The sequence below is a fragment of the Doryrhamphus excisus genome, chromosome 17 (assembly GCF_030265055.1).
Source record: "Doryrhamphus excisus isolate RoL2022-K1 chromosome 17, RoL_Dexc_1.0, whole genome shotgun sequence".
Classification (NCBI taxonomy): Eukaryota; Metazoa; Chordata; class Actinopteri; order Syngnathiformes; family Syngnathidae; genus Doryrhamphus; species Doryrhamphus excisus.
This window is the reverse complement of record NC_080482.1, coordinates 16,297,019-16,311,776: the sequence shown is the minus strand read 5'-3', so window position 1 is coordinate 16,311,776 and position 14,758 is coordinate 16,297,019. Positions and strand designations below refer to the sequence as shown.

The following is a 14,758-nucleotide window of genomic DNA, read 5'->3' as shown; positions in this document are numbered from 1 at the left end:
ACAAATAGACAAGGATTTTGTGTATTTATCACCTTTTTCTTCCATCTGGTAAGAAAGCGCCGACAGGGGGCGCTCTGCTTGTGCTACCAACGCTCGGAGGAGAGATGCGAGTGGATTTGAGCGAGAAGAATCGGACTTGTCACGTCTGAACACGCGTGGACGAAGTAGCATACGCTTCTTAGTCGCTTTTAGGTGAGAGATACTGCGCAACATTCACCAATTTGCTTCAGAGGGCGCACAACTCCTTATTTACATGCGGGACGGGGTGGTGGGGGGTGTTTAGGGCAAAATACGCCCAATTGACAGTGGATTCACTTCTCTCCGGCTGAGGATTTATTAATGTGCTTGCTTGAGGACGTTTCGGTAGCACAAGATTCATGTTATGTCTTTCAGAGCGTGGACAAAGGGACAGATGGTTGTTTGCAGGCTGCGCGCACTGACCGTGTGCACTAAAAGGCTCCATGATATCTCATTATTCACGGCTGTTGGGCATGTTAAATGATCCCTGAGCAGCCATGTTATTGCATTTCACGTATATTTAAACAGTCTGATAGCGTAAAGATAAGTCAACAGCATTTTAAGATGCGGTGCCATGTATTAGCGCAACAGTGGTGCGCTTTCAGACAGACTTCCGTGACAATTGGCGTAATATTCTTAAGTGTGATGATAGTTTTGACAAAATGTTACAATTTTACAATGGGATTGTCTTTTTTTTACTCACTATAAGCCACTGGGTAGTTCCACTTGCATCTGGGTGCACCTGTGCACTCTTGGAGAGGTACGCTTGCATCCACCGGTTTCTATTCACTTTTGCTCGTTTGACATCGTTATCCTTCTATTTTAAAATGTCCAAACCACAGGAAAAATGTCTCTTCGAGCCGATAAATATCATGAAAGGACCGTTTGTCATCTTCCAAAGAGGCTGCGGAGCTTTATAGGCTGGTTAAAAGTCTTCTTTGAGCTCAGCTGGGCGCAGACTGACAATAGCGTCTTGGTTTGAATTGCTTGGCTGGAGGGTGGACCAAAACAAGTTGGACTTAAAGGGGGAGATAACTGTAAACGTGGGGAGAGGGGTTTCATATTCAAGACCTATGACGTGGCATTTTTAAATAGCATTTTGGACATTGGATTTATTAGACCCCAAATACCAATGTTAGGGGTTTGGGGGCATCTCTGGGCCTTTAAATAATGGTGTATTCCAATATGATCACCCCTACATGTTGAACTAACATGGAAGTGTCCTTTTTGCAGGGATTGCTGGGAAGAAGAAGGAGGCAGTCGAGGTTGGGCCATTGGAGAAGCTGTCATAGGTGGAACCACCAAGTAAAGGTAGGAATTCATGGCTTCCCCAGTGGCCAACGGTGCCCAATATTCCTTGGGATCACACCTAGAGACTGTACACTCGGCGTTGAGGACAAGAATGGACGGTTTTCAGGTTTAATTTGGTGACTTGGTCGCCTTTTGAAGCAGTCAGGGCTAGGCCAGTGCATTGACAAGCAAACATGGAGGGGCGGCTAGAGGGAGCCAGAGCACGGAAGGACGACGCCTTCCTGATCCTCAGTTCTCACCAAAGCGGATGTTTGGCTATTTTAATGTTTGAAGACACTTAAATTCATCCGGAAGACACTCCATTGTTCAACTGAAGCATTTGCCGTCGTAGTTATTTGCATTGTATTAGCCCCTTAGGGTGTGTGCTTCCTTACTTAAACTGCTTCCCAAGCTGACTGAAATCTGCCTTAGTTGACACCCAAATCCCACTATAAGCACAAATATAGCGTTGAAAAGTCAATACAAGTACATATCGTGAACTTTTAAGGCGAGTTTATATCGTTTACACGGCTATTTTTGATTATTTTAGCCGAGCTGTGCTTGGCCGGGAATCTTTTAAGATGGCCGCCGGGTGCGCGGTGACAGGTGACAGCGGCTCCTCACTTCCTGGTTGGTTTGTTTTGCTTTTAAACTAAGGCGAAGAAGGCTTTCAAAGCTAGTGAATGTATGATAAATAAAAGTCACTTAATGCTAAAAATATGTTTACATGTCTACTTTATATGGAAGGAACAAAGCACTTCCTGGTTGAGATTGATGCTTTGTTTTGGTTTTAAACAGCAGTGAACTGACACGTGTGTGAGCTAGCTAGTCTGTATGTGGAATAAATAAAGAAAATGTTGGGGAAAACATCCTCACATCTCTATTATTTGTGCAAGGGGGGGATCCACACAAGTATTTGCAGATACAAATGACCAAACTGTGTGTTTTTTTTTTTATAGGTAGCTCACTTTAAATACCTGCCATCTTGAATGATGCTGCATTGTGTGGCACTGGGACACAACATCCTCTCATAGGGCATCGTCTGCGTAAAGAAGAAAACAATTATGTTACTAAAGCACATGTCATTTGTTGTTGGTATCTTACAAGTAAGAAGTTATGACAGCTTTCAGACAAACATGCCAAACATTATTGGTGTAATTTTGTGTAATTTAATTTTATACAGCAGCGAAAGGGTTAAGTTAATGTGCTTTCAGTGCACTTGTGGTGCTGAAATGAGTGTTTCCATGTGTGCCCCCTCTAGTGGACATGTCTGCTTATGACACGAAGCTGCCGCATGCATGTCCGTGTGCGTTGTGGTCATGTTACAATCCTCTTACGACGTTAAGACCTCCTTTCAAACACCCCGACACATTCAGGAGTGTGTTGCATAACAAGTCCTGTGTTTGTGCGCGCTCGCTGAGTCGTTCTTTGTCTCTTGGCCGCCGCTAGTCGACGCTCACACCCTCCTGAGGAGCTATCAGCCGAGCCCGTAGACGCACACGGAGAGCAGCCCGGTGCTGAAACTCTCTGATGCTTGTTAACAAGTGTCTTTGAGTATCTTGAAAAGCGCTATACAAATAAAATGTATTATTATTATTTCTTGCTACGGCACTGTAGCCCAACCCCGCCCCTCCCCCCCACACACACACACGTCACGGTTCACTGCTTCTGCGTTTTTTTTTTTTTTGCCATTTTGGTGTCCTCATCTTATGGTTGCTTTGTGTCGTTGCAGCTCCTTAGTCGAGTCGGACAGCGCGGGGGGACACGTCTTTCACTTCCTGTGGGAGCTCTCGAGGAAAAGATGTAAGCTCACCCATCGTCTGTGGCGTGTGGGTGAATCCTCAGTGAAAGTGTGTGGTAAATGCAACACTTGGAGGGGGGGGGATGCACTGAAGCAGGGGTGTCCAAATATTTTGTACCGCAACATAGGTACTGTAGATATGCTAAGAAGGGTTCAATCCCACCCTCGGCCATCTCTGTGTGGAGTTTGCATGTTCTCCCCCGTGCATGCGTGGGTTTTCTCCGGGTACTCCGGTTTCCTCCCACATTCCAAAAACATGCTAGGTTAATTAGCCACTCCAAATTGTCCATAGGTATGAATGTGAGTGTGAATGGTTGTTTGTCTATATGTGCCCTGTTATTGGCTGGCCACCGGTCCAGGGTGTACCCCGCCTCTCGCCCAAAAAGACAGCTGGGATAGGCTCCAGCACCCCCGCGACCCTCGTGAGTAAAAAGCGGTAGAAAATGAATGAAGTCCATTAGCAGCTGCTTTGCTTTTTGTTCCTCCTATCTGGTTTTAATGTTTAACCGTTAATACGCACTGTGACGCAGGATGCATTCGATGTAATCGGCCATGTGACATTTGCGCTAAATGGAAGCAGTGTGGTTCAGGAAGTTGCAGCCAAAGACACCACGGAGACCCTTAAAGCTGGAAAAGCCAGTCTTCCCATGTACTGTCTATAGGAGCCATTTTATGCTGCCTTTGGGTGTAATGGAAGTGCTGCAATTGGTTGATTGGTTGACCACTGGTGGGGGTATGGAGGTGTTGGGTACAAAGGGGTGGAAGTGCATGGATTTAGGGTGAAGGGAGGTTACCACACACACACACACACACACCATTGCCCCCCCTTTGACCCCCTCTATTAGATCTATTTGCCTCCTTGGACATTGGTTGCTTTCACTTGTACACAAAAAACAACGTTCATTCCAACGTGCTCATGCGTGTGGACATTCCCTGCATCCAGAAGCTACGTGACCGTTGCTACATGGAGTAAAAACCCTCAATGGTTTTATTCTAGCACTTTGATTACTCCAAAACAAAGCAGGGGATTTATTCCCAAATGTAGCATAAATGGCTCCTACAGTGGCTAGATGAACTATTTTCAACTTCCTGTCTAGTACGTTGTCTGCATGAGTCAGAAGGTTGATGTTGATGCAACGCCCTGCCAAGCTTGCCGATTTGCTTCTCGTAAACGGCATTCTTCCTCCCTCTTGTCCCTCCCCCCCTCCCTCCCTCCCTCCAGCCGGTGCCACCGCCTTCCCTGGCCGCCATGATGGAAGAGGAGATCATCGAGGACCGGGCCAAGCTCAAGCAGGGCCTGGTCAAAGTGCTGGAGTGCGTGGCCACCATCTCCTCGGCCGCCGCCGTGGTCAACCCCATTTTTGGCGTGGCGGGCTCGCTGATCCGCGTGGTGCTGCACCACATCGATGACGAGGACATCCGCACACTCAAGCGCGAGTTCGGCTCGGTCAACCGCGCGCTGGACGAGCTCTCGCACAAGAACCGCAAGGCGCTCGTGGAGATCCAGAAGGAGACGCTGGACGGCCAGTACTGCCCGGTGGAGGAGAACCTGAAGAACCAATTCAGGAAGTTCATGGAGCTTGTGGAGGCGCGGCCGGAACACAGCGAGCGCAAAAAGGACGACTTTATGGAGAGCTACGCCAACGACCTCGGCGACCAGAACCTGCACACGCTCTACGACGGCGTGGTGGGCAAGCGCAAGCTCTTCAGCCGGCCCATCCTGGAGGTCTACCTGAAGCACTCTGGAGGCGACCGACGCACCATGGAGCGCCTGTGCACGCGCCTCACCTACCTCTTCTGCATCGGCCTCATCGCCCTCATGGGCTATGCCGCCGTCATCGGCGACGATGACGCCGGCCTGAGCGAGGAGTGGGCCGAGAAGATGGAGCACGTTCAGGAGAAGATGCAGCAGGCGCTCCGCATGTGCCACTGAGACCACATTCCACATGTGACTCCTCCCCCTACGTCCCCTTTTTCTCCTTCTGGAAGCCCTTTGGGACCACCCGCCATCCTAACTGGAGTTCTTTGTTACAACTCACGCTTTCTGTGGCCTTCAGAGAACATACTTTATATTCCCACAAGGACAACACATTAAGATTATGTCTCCGTCATGTTTAGGACCACCCATGCGCTACAAAAATGGGGTGTTGGAGGATATTAGACCCTCACTGAGAAGAAAAAAAAAGCATCATCGTCAGCAAAGCCAAAAACACGCACTCATAGGTTCTCCATAGAAGTGTTGTGTGTATAATCCCCACGGAGCTCCTAAATGTCTAACCATGCAGCAACACCAACAGTTACACTACTTATCTCCACCGTAAAGCTTTAGTGAAACACTACATAATTACTTCCTTCCATTGTTTGTCATTTAAAAGATGGGCATTTGAGCTCATTGAGGGGTTGAATGTGATTACTTTCATTTTGTTGGATGTGCACTTTACACGTGTATATATATACCACATACATGCACTACACAGCCGCCATTTTGACAGCATTTTAAGTTCAGCCAGCGGTGCCTCAATGTCGGGGTTTTTTTCTTCATTAGCTTTTGTGGCCAAATTTTTTGTTACTCGGTCATGGCCACGCCCCTCCCACATGATCAACATCCCACAGAGTATAGAAGTATACAAATGATGGCTAGAAATCTTTTCTATTTTGTGTCATGTTTTCTTTTGGCTCCTTATGCATGTTTGTACGCACCGCTTTCAATACATATCAAAATAAATATGATCAATGCCGCTGATGGGAGTCATTTGTCAACGCATCGTTCCTGAACGCATCATCCATGTTGAGGTTTATTGTACTGCAACAGACCTGACAAAGTACTCCTCAAAACCAACTTTAACAAACACCACAGTGATCTTCGAGGAGGAGGAGGTTAAAATGGGACTGGGACAAAAATAGCATAATTACCTCAGAGAACAAGTTCATGGACTGGTTCTGACGTAAGCCTTGTAGATGTGTTTATTTTTGGATATAATAAACATCTAGGGTACAGTAAACTGACTTCTCTCAGCCGTTCCAGACCACGAATGAAGGTCAGGTGGTGCAGTTACACGGTTAGTCCACTAGAGGGTAGGCGTACCTAGTGTATTGCAGGGGTGTGCAAAGCACACGGCACATTCTAAAAATAGAATTTAACAGGAATTGTTGAAAAACATAAGCAAAAATTGGAAAATCTGCGGTAGGTTTTACATGAATAAAGTCAAAATATTTAGAGAAAAAAGTAAATTTTATGAAATATCAAGGGAAGTAACGTGCTTTTAGTAACAAGGTTGAAAAAAAAATACTTGCAACTGAAAGCTGTAATTAAAAAAAAATTGATTGGGCAAAAAAATACTCATTACAAAGAAAGAAAATTACAAAACGTTTAAATATTTGGGGAAAAAATAATATAAATAAGATCAATTGTAAAAAAAAAAAAAAAAAAGACCTTTTAGGAGAATAAAATAAAGAAGTGAAGAGAAAAATGTAATTTAACCAAAAAAAAAATTCACATTTTTACAAGAGTAAACTCGTAATTTGGGGAAATGTCATTCTAACAGCATACAGAAAGAAAGGAAATAAAGTCATAACCATGATAACTTTTACAAATACAAGAATTATATATATATTATATTCATTATAATTTATAAACTGCAGAAATGTAAAAAAAAAATCACAACAATAAAGTCATATTGTTAGTACTGTAACTACAAAATATCAAAGCAACCCTTGCATCCAGTCAGCACCGCTGCAGTTACCCCATCTGTCCACTAGAGAGCGCCAATGATCATTAACTGTATTGGCTTCTACACTACAGGACGCCACTGCATTACCCTATTTGTCCACCAGAGTGTGCCAATACTCCGGTTATTGACTTCTTACAATACAATCCACCTGTTTTCCCTGAGGCCCACAAGTCCTAGACGCAGCACGACCACGTACTAAACCCACCTTGGTTTTTCTCACAATGTTAAAATCAAATCGAAATAGAAAATGTAAATATTAAAATGACATATTTCTATTTCTAATCATTTAACCCGACACCCGCTGCAATATAACATGATCTTTAAGAAACACTCACGTACCAGCCCAACTGGTTCCACTCAGTCTAAACTGGAAAATGCTGATTTGGCTGCAGATTGCAACCCCCCCAACATCCACCCCCACCCCCCCCCCCCTCCCCAATGTGTTTGTTTTCACATCTCATGCACATGAAACCGTTTTTGTGAACAAATTATATACCGTGAGAAAACATCACCGAGGTGTCTTTATCTTGCAAGATTTGCGTCATGGTTTATTTTTGGTGCAGGTTAGACGAGGAGGAGGAGGAAGGAGGGAGGGAACGGGAGGGGGGGGGTCACCATCATCATATTGCTTTAAATCAAATGAAACCCTCCATTCCATTTTGATATAATCCTGAATGTTTGTTTGGGGGGGGGGGGTCATTTAGTTCAATGAGACACCAAAAAAAAAAAATAGTACACTTGCTGATTTGCATGCAGGATGACATCTGATGACAAAATAAATCATCATCTTACCTCACTGGGTGCTTTCATTGTTGTTCATCACGACTTGCGAGATGATGAGGGAATGAAAAAAACACCAAAAATCATATTTATCATATTTATCCATCTTTGGGTGGCGACGCAAAAGAGATTGTTGGATGGAAACCACCAGCAAGCAGCTCCTTCCCTCTTAGATTCTGTTGCGCATCTCTTCTTTCCTTCCCTCTCTCTCTCTCTCTTTCTCTCTCTCTTTCTCCTTTCGGACCCCTCCCCAGACAATATTCTCCAAAAGAAGAAGAAACTTGCCAGACGGGAACGCAGCACATCGATCATCTCAGGTAAGAATGTTCTTATCTGGTACAAAAACGCGTAATAAGGTGTGGTGTAAAGGGGGTGGTGTAAAGCGTACGTGCGTAAAAGCGCACATTAACTGCGCATTTCTTTACTTGCTGCTTTTTTTTTAATACTTCAAATCGTCATCAGTGTTGTGTATTTTGTGTATTAAGTGCGTGGATTTATGGCTTTGATGTTGACAAGCGAGGACGTCAAGGATGTTCCTTGGTGCTTCAAGTGAGTCATGCATCATCTCAGGACTCCATTTTGTCCATACATGACATCATTACCTGGAGGCTTTTCATACATTACCTGGCTCCGACCTCCAGCATGGAAGATGTTTGCATCAATAATAAATATGAAGACCGTACAGTAGTGGATGCAGAAGGAAACAAGCTTGTTTTGATTTGATGTGGAAAGATCTCACTCCATGATAAAGTGGGACACGTGAGCACAAATGGATGATGCTATCAGACCCTTAAAGGGTCCCTCTTAACCCTTTTTGACCCACTTATGGGTCCAAAAGGACCCGGTCAGGTTGTTTTCTTGAAATATCTTCATAATGAAAAATTTTCATTATTTCATATTCCAGGTATTCCTAAAAAAAAACATGTTTTTAATATCATGCCATTCACATTTTTAAGTTACATTTTATAAATTTTAAGAAATTTTAGTTTTTGTGTTACTACCCCAACCTTCCATAAGTGGGTCAAAAATGACCCGGTCAGGTTGTTTTCTTGAAATATCTTCATAATGAAAATTTTTCATTATTTCATATTCCAGGTATTCCTAAAAAAAAACATGTTTTTAATATCATGCTGGTCACATTTTTAACTTATCTTTTATACATTTTAAGAGATTTTAGTTTTTGTGTTACTACCCCAACCTTCCATAAGTGGGTCAAAAATGACCCGGTCAGGTTGTTTTCTTAAAGTATCTTCATAATGAAAAAAATTCATTTCATATTCCAGGTATTCCTCAAAAAAACATGTTTTTAATATCATGCCATTCACATTTTTAAGTTACATTTTATAAATTTTAAGAAATTGTAGTTTTTGTGTTACTACCCCAACCTTCCATAAGTGGGTCAAAAATGTTGAAATATCTTCCGAATGAAAATTTTTCATCATTTCATATTCCAGGTATTCCTAAAAAAACATGTTTTTGATATCATGCCATTCACATTTTTAACTTACCTTTTATACATTTTAAGAAATTGTAGTTTTTGTGTTACTACCCCAACCTTCCATAAGTGGGTCAAAAATGACCCGGTCAGGTTGTTTTCTTGAAATATCTTTGTAATGAAAAATGTTATCATTTCATATTCCAGTTATTCCTAAAAAAAACATGTTTTTAATATAATGCTATTCACATTTTTAACTTATCTTTATACATTTTAAGAAATTTTAGTTTTTGTGTTACTACCCCAACCTTCCATAAGTGGGTCAAAAATGACCCGGTCAGGTTGTTTTCTTGAAATATCTTCCTAATGAAAATTTTTCATTATTTCATATTCCAGGTATTCCTAAAAAAACATGTTTTTGATATCATGCCATTCACATTTTTAACTTATCTTTTATACATTTTAAGAAATTTTAGTTTTTGTGTTACTACCCCAACCTTCCATAAGTGGGTCAAAAATGACCCGGTCAGGTTGTTTTCTTGAAATATCTTCATAATGAAAATTTTTCATTATTTCATATTCCAGGTATTTCTAAAAAAACATGTTTTTAATATCATACCATTCACATTTTTAACTTATCTTTTATACATTTTAAGAAATGTTAGTTTTTGCGTTACTACCCCAACCTTCCATAAGTGGGTCAAAAATGACCCGGTCAGGTTGTTTTCTTAAAGTATCTTCATAATGAAAAAAATTCATTATTTCATATTCCAGGTATTCCTAAAAAAAACATGTTTTTAATATCATGCCATTCACATTTTTAACTTACCTTTTATACATTTTAAGAAATGGTAGTTTTTGTGTTACTACCCCAACCTTCCATAAGTGGGTCAAAAATGACCCGGTCAGGTTGTTTTCTTGAAATATCTTCATAATGAAAAATTTTCATTATTTCATATTCCAGATATTCCTAAAAAAACATGTTTTTAATATCATACCATTCACATTTTTAACTTACCTTTTATACATTTTAAGAAATGGTAGTTTTTGTGTTACTACCCCAACCTTCCATAAGTGGGTCAAAAATGACCCGGTCAGGTTGTTTTCTTAAAGTATCTTCATAATGAAAAAAATTCATTTCATATTCCAGGTATTCCTCAAAAAAACATGTTTTTAATATCATGCCATTCACATTTTTAAGTTACATTTTATAAATTTTAAGAAATTGTAGTTTTTGTGTTACTACCCCAACCTTCCATAAGTGGGTCAAAAATGACCCGGTCAGGTTGTTTTCTTGAATTATCTTCATAATGAAAATTTTTCATTATTTCATATTCCAGGTATTCCAAAAAAAAAACATGTTTTTAATATCATGCTGGTCACATTTTTAACTTATCTTTTATACATTTTAAGAGATTTTAGTTTTTGTGTTACTACCCCAACCTTCCATAAGTGGGTCAAAAATGACCCGGTCAGGTTGTTTTCTTAAAGTATCTTCATAATGAAAAAAATTCATTTCATATTCCAGGTATTCCTCAAAAAAACATGTTTTTAATATCATACCATTCACATTTTTAAGTTACATTTTATAAATTTTAAGAAATTGTAGTTTTTGTGTTACTACCCCAACCTTCCATAAGTGGGTCAAAAATGTTGAAATATCTTCCGAATGAAAATTTTTCATCATTTCATATTCCAGGTATTCCTAAAAAAACATGTTTTTGATATAATGCCATTCACATTTTTAACTTACCTTTTATACATTTTAAGAAATTGTAGTTTTTGTGTTACTACCCCAACCTTCCATAAGTGGGTCAAAAATGACCCGGTCAGGTTGTTTTCTCGAAATATCTTCCTAATGAAAAATGCTATCATTTCATATTCCAGGTATTCCTAAAAAAAACATATTTTTGATATCATGCCATTGACATTTTTAACTTCCCTTTATGCAACACACAATGGATCCTCCCATTTTCTATTGTTGTACTTGGGGTCATTTTCTTTTTCAAAGATGTAAAAAAGTGAAAAATGAAGATGTTTCTAACATGAAATCATTCTTGTGTGGTCCTAAATATAATACTAAATATCATACAAGTGATTATTCCTAACCAAAATGGCAAAATTGGCATAAAAAGGCACGTTGAGCTCGCCCATGTGCATACAGAAAAAAAAAAGGCTTTGCTACACATCTTAAAATGCAGCCTGGGGCGCTGCTAACTATCCGCCAGTCAATTACAGATATGGAAATGTGAGTGTAATGTTAGCACTTTACAGCTTTGCTAGCGTTGTTAACGTTTGACTTCATTTGTTGTGGGGAAGTATGGGTACGACTTCAGAGGCGTATATTCCCCCAAATTTTGGTAATGGTAATGGTAATGGTAATGGTAATGGTTTTATTTCATTTGAACATGCATCAGATTCCAATTGAGTGCATCCCATAATCAGTTCCCAGTTCCACATGTCCAAAAGGAGTAGGAAGAAGCAAAGCTTATTAAATCCTACCCCTCCATCTGGTACTTTTACAATCACTAACTCTTACATTTGTTCACTTCCTGCTTTCCTAATATGATTTAAGTATTTTTAAATTAAATTAAATTAAATTAAATTAAAATTTAATTAAATTAAATAAATTTAATTAAATTAAATAAATTTAATTAAAATTTAAAAATTTAAAATTTCACATCATGATTTAAATCACATCAAAATTTAAAATTTAATTTAATTTAATTTAATTTAATTTAATTTAATTTAATTTAATTTAATTTTATTTAATTTTATTTTATTTTAATTAAATCAATTAAATTAAATTTATTTATTTATTTAATTTAATTACATTAAATAAATTAAAATTAAAATTAAAATTAAAATTAAAATTAAAATTAAAATTAAAATTAAAATTAAAATTAAAATTAAAATTAAAATTAAAATTAAAATTGTCGAGGTTTTGCATGTCTTTTGCATAACAGCGGTTAACACAGACCTTAGAGGCTTACTTAACATAAGTCGGGCTTCACTACACATCTTAAAACACCGGCTAACTATCCGCCTATCAACTATAAACATGGCGGTTTGATCCATTTTTCTTCAGCAAACATGACGTTGCTGTTAAAATGTGAGTAGAACGTTAGCACGTTAGCTAGCATAGCTTTATTTGTTTTGGTGGGGATGTGCCTATTGTGCTCTACAGTAGACTTTTGAGGCGTATATTTCCCAAAATTCCGATTGAATTCCAAATTGGAAGAGTATTTGACTTATCGTTTTTCTTCAGCAAATAGGCAAACGTAGCATGATGTGAAAATCTTAGCATTAGCATCATGTAGCTACGCTAATGTTTGCTAGTGTGCTACTCCATGTTGCTACGTCGTCTGTGATATATGTCATCTATAATGTTGGACGGGTAGCATCAAAGCTACAAAAGCAAATAATCCAAATATTTGACAGCGGACTTCCTCCTTCTCGCTCCCAGACAATGAGCAGCCCACTGGAGAAGGTCGTGGCCCAGAAGAAGCAGTCCATCGAGGCCGCCATGGACATGTTGGAAAGGGGCGCCGAGGTGATGGCCGGCGCCGTCGGCGAGCTCTTCCCTCTCTGCGAGGCCGCCGCCCCTGTCCTACGTCTGGCCTTGGACAACGTCCAGAGCAAGGAGGTCTTCTACGTGAAAGAGCAGTTCCTGACGGTGAGGAACAGCTTGGACGTGCTCTCCAGCCAGCTGGAGGACATCGACTGCGAGATCAAGAAGGGGCGTCTGGACTCTCAGTATTTTAGCGTGGAGGAGAACATCAGGAACCAGTTCAGGAAGTACATGGACATCATCGAGGCTAAGGAGCAGTTCCGGGAGGTGAAGACCAAGCTTTTTCTGGAGCATTTCTCCAAAAGCGGAGGGGAGAAGAACCTGTTTGTGCTCTACGACGCTCTGATGGGAAACAACAGTTTTGCAGAGTCCATCTTGGACGTGGTGGAAAAGTATGTTGAAACTCTACCAGATGGTTCAGAAGCTGCTAGAACCTGGTTGGAGAACCTGGGGACCAAGCGATACCAAAAATAAAATGCTGTACTTTGTTGGCAGGTACGTGTCGAGGAACCGCCGCCTTCTGGAGGACTTCTGCGTCCACATGAAGGAGCTCCTCTGCTTGGGTCTGATTGCTCTGCTGGGCCACTCGGCTTTGACCCGCGACCAAGAAGAAGAACAGGACAAGCTCCAAGAGTGGAGCCGCAAGATGGATGAAATGGAGTCCCGCATGAAGAGAACCATCGAGTCCTGCATCGCCGCTTTCCCCGAGCAAGCCAAGCTGGACGCTCAGCATCTCCTGCAGGAGAAGCAAACCGAGAACCTCCAGGATACAACCCAGGAGCTTCTCGACTTCCTGGTGAAAAAGTACGACTGGGTGAGCTGGTCCGTACGCCTCATTAACCACGCTGGGAGCACCTACCGAAAGTGGCGCGCCGGCGAGCACTTCCACCACGTGGCGGGACGCAACTGGTTCGAGGTGCTCCAGGTGAACAACATCAACCTGGTGGTGTCCTTCAGCACTCGGCCGCGGTCGGTGCCGCGGGACTTGGTTCTGCAGATGATGGAGGGTCAGGCCAGGAAGGGCAACGCCCCCGCCGTGGTGGACGTCCTGGAGAAGCAGCTGAGCGGCTTCGTGGTGCACGCCGTCAGTCGTCACAAGGAGTCGGCGGCGGCGTGGAGCTTTCCCGAAGAATGCCACTACTGGGAACGCCACAAGAACGTGGCCGTGTGCGTACACTCGGACTAACCCGAATGTTCTACAACGAATAAATTGATACGCCAAGTGTCGTTAAAGCGTCCATCTAAACGGTGGAGACGCTAAAATGGACAATTTAGGAGGATTTTGCAATGCCAAAAATTATTTGTCTATGAGCACCAAATCTATCCTTGCAAAAAAGGCCAGTAAGGATAATTCATAATGCCGCCTACAGAGAACATACTAACTCCTTATTTGTAAAATAACAAATACTTCAACTTGCTGATATAGTTCATCTTCAAACAGCTAAAATAATGCATAAGGCTAAAAATAAGCAATTAGCTAAAAATGTCATCCAATACTTCTCTACAAGAGAGGAGAAATATGATCTCAGGGAAGAAGTACATTTGAAACACTTATATGCTAGGACTACGTTATGCTTAAATTAAATTAAATTACATTAAATTAAATTAAATTAAATTAAATTAAATTAAATTAAATTAAATTAAAAATTAAAAATTAAAAATTAAAAATTAAAAATTAAAAATTTAAAATTTAAAATTTAAAATTTAAAATTTAAAATTTAAAATTTAAAATTTAAAATTTAAAATTAAATTAAAAATTAAATTAATTAAAAATTAAATTAAATTAAATTAAAAAAAATTTTAATTAAAATTTAAATTTTTAAAAATTAAAAATTAAATTAAATTAAATTAAATTAAATTAAATTAAATTAAATTAAATTAAATTAAAAATTAAAAATTAAAAATTAAAAATTAAAAATTAAAAATTAAAAATTAAAAATTAAAAATTAAAAATTACATTAAATTAAAAATTAAATTAATTAAAAATTAAATTAAATTAAATTAAATTTAAAAAAAAAATTAATTAAAAATTCAATTTTTAAAAATTAAAAATTAAAAATTAAAAATTAAAAATTAAAAATTAAAAATTAAAAATTAAAAATTAAAAATTAAAAATTAAAAATTAAAAATTA

The 14,758-nt window shown here is 39.6% G+C and overlaps 2 protein-coding genes across 2 annotated transcripts; both read left to right on the top strand.

The window, feature by feature from the left end:
• Nucleotides 1-174: 174 nt before the first annotated feature.
• On the top strand, nucleotides 175-5,855 carry LOC131105687 (protein rapunzel-like). The gene is made up of 4 exons (XM_058054076.1): nucleotides 175-192; nucleotides 1,252-1,329; nucleotides 3,041-3,111; nucleotides 4,332-5,855. The coding sequence occupies exon 4, from the start codon at nucleotides 4,359-4,361 to the stop codon at nucleotides 5,040-5,042; it is 684 nt and encodes a 227-aa protein (XP_057910059.1). The 5' UTR covers nucleotides 175-192; nucleotides 1,252-1,329; nucleotides 3,041-3,111; nucleotides 4,332-4,358; the 3' UTR covers nucleotides 5,043-5,855.
• Nucleotides 5,856-7,602: 1,747 nt separating this feature from the next.
• LOC131105686 (protein rapunzel-like) lies at nucleotides 7,603-14,207 on the top strand. The gene is made up of 3 exons (XM_058054075.1): nucleotides 7,603-7,937; nucleotides 12,522-13,018; nucleotides 13,122-14,207. Exons 2-3 carry the CDS (start codon nucleotides 12,525-12,527, stop codon nucleotides 13,810-13,812), a joined length of 1,185 nt encoding a protein of 394 aa, XP_057910058.1. The 5' UTR covers nucleotides 7,603-7,937; nucleotides 12,522-12,524; the 3' UTR covers nucleotides 13,813-14,207.
• The last annotated feature ends 551 nt before the right edge of the window (nucleotides 14,208-14,758 follow it).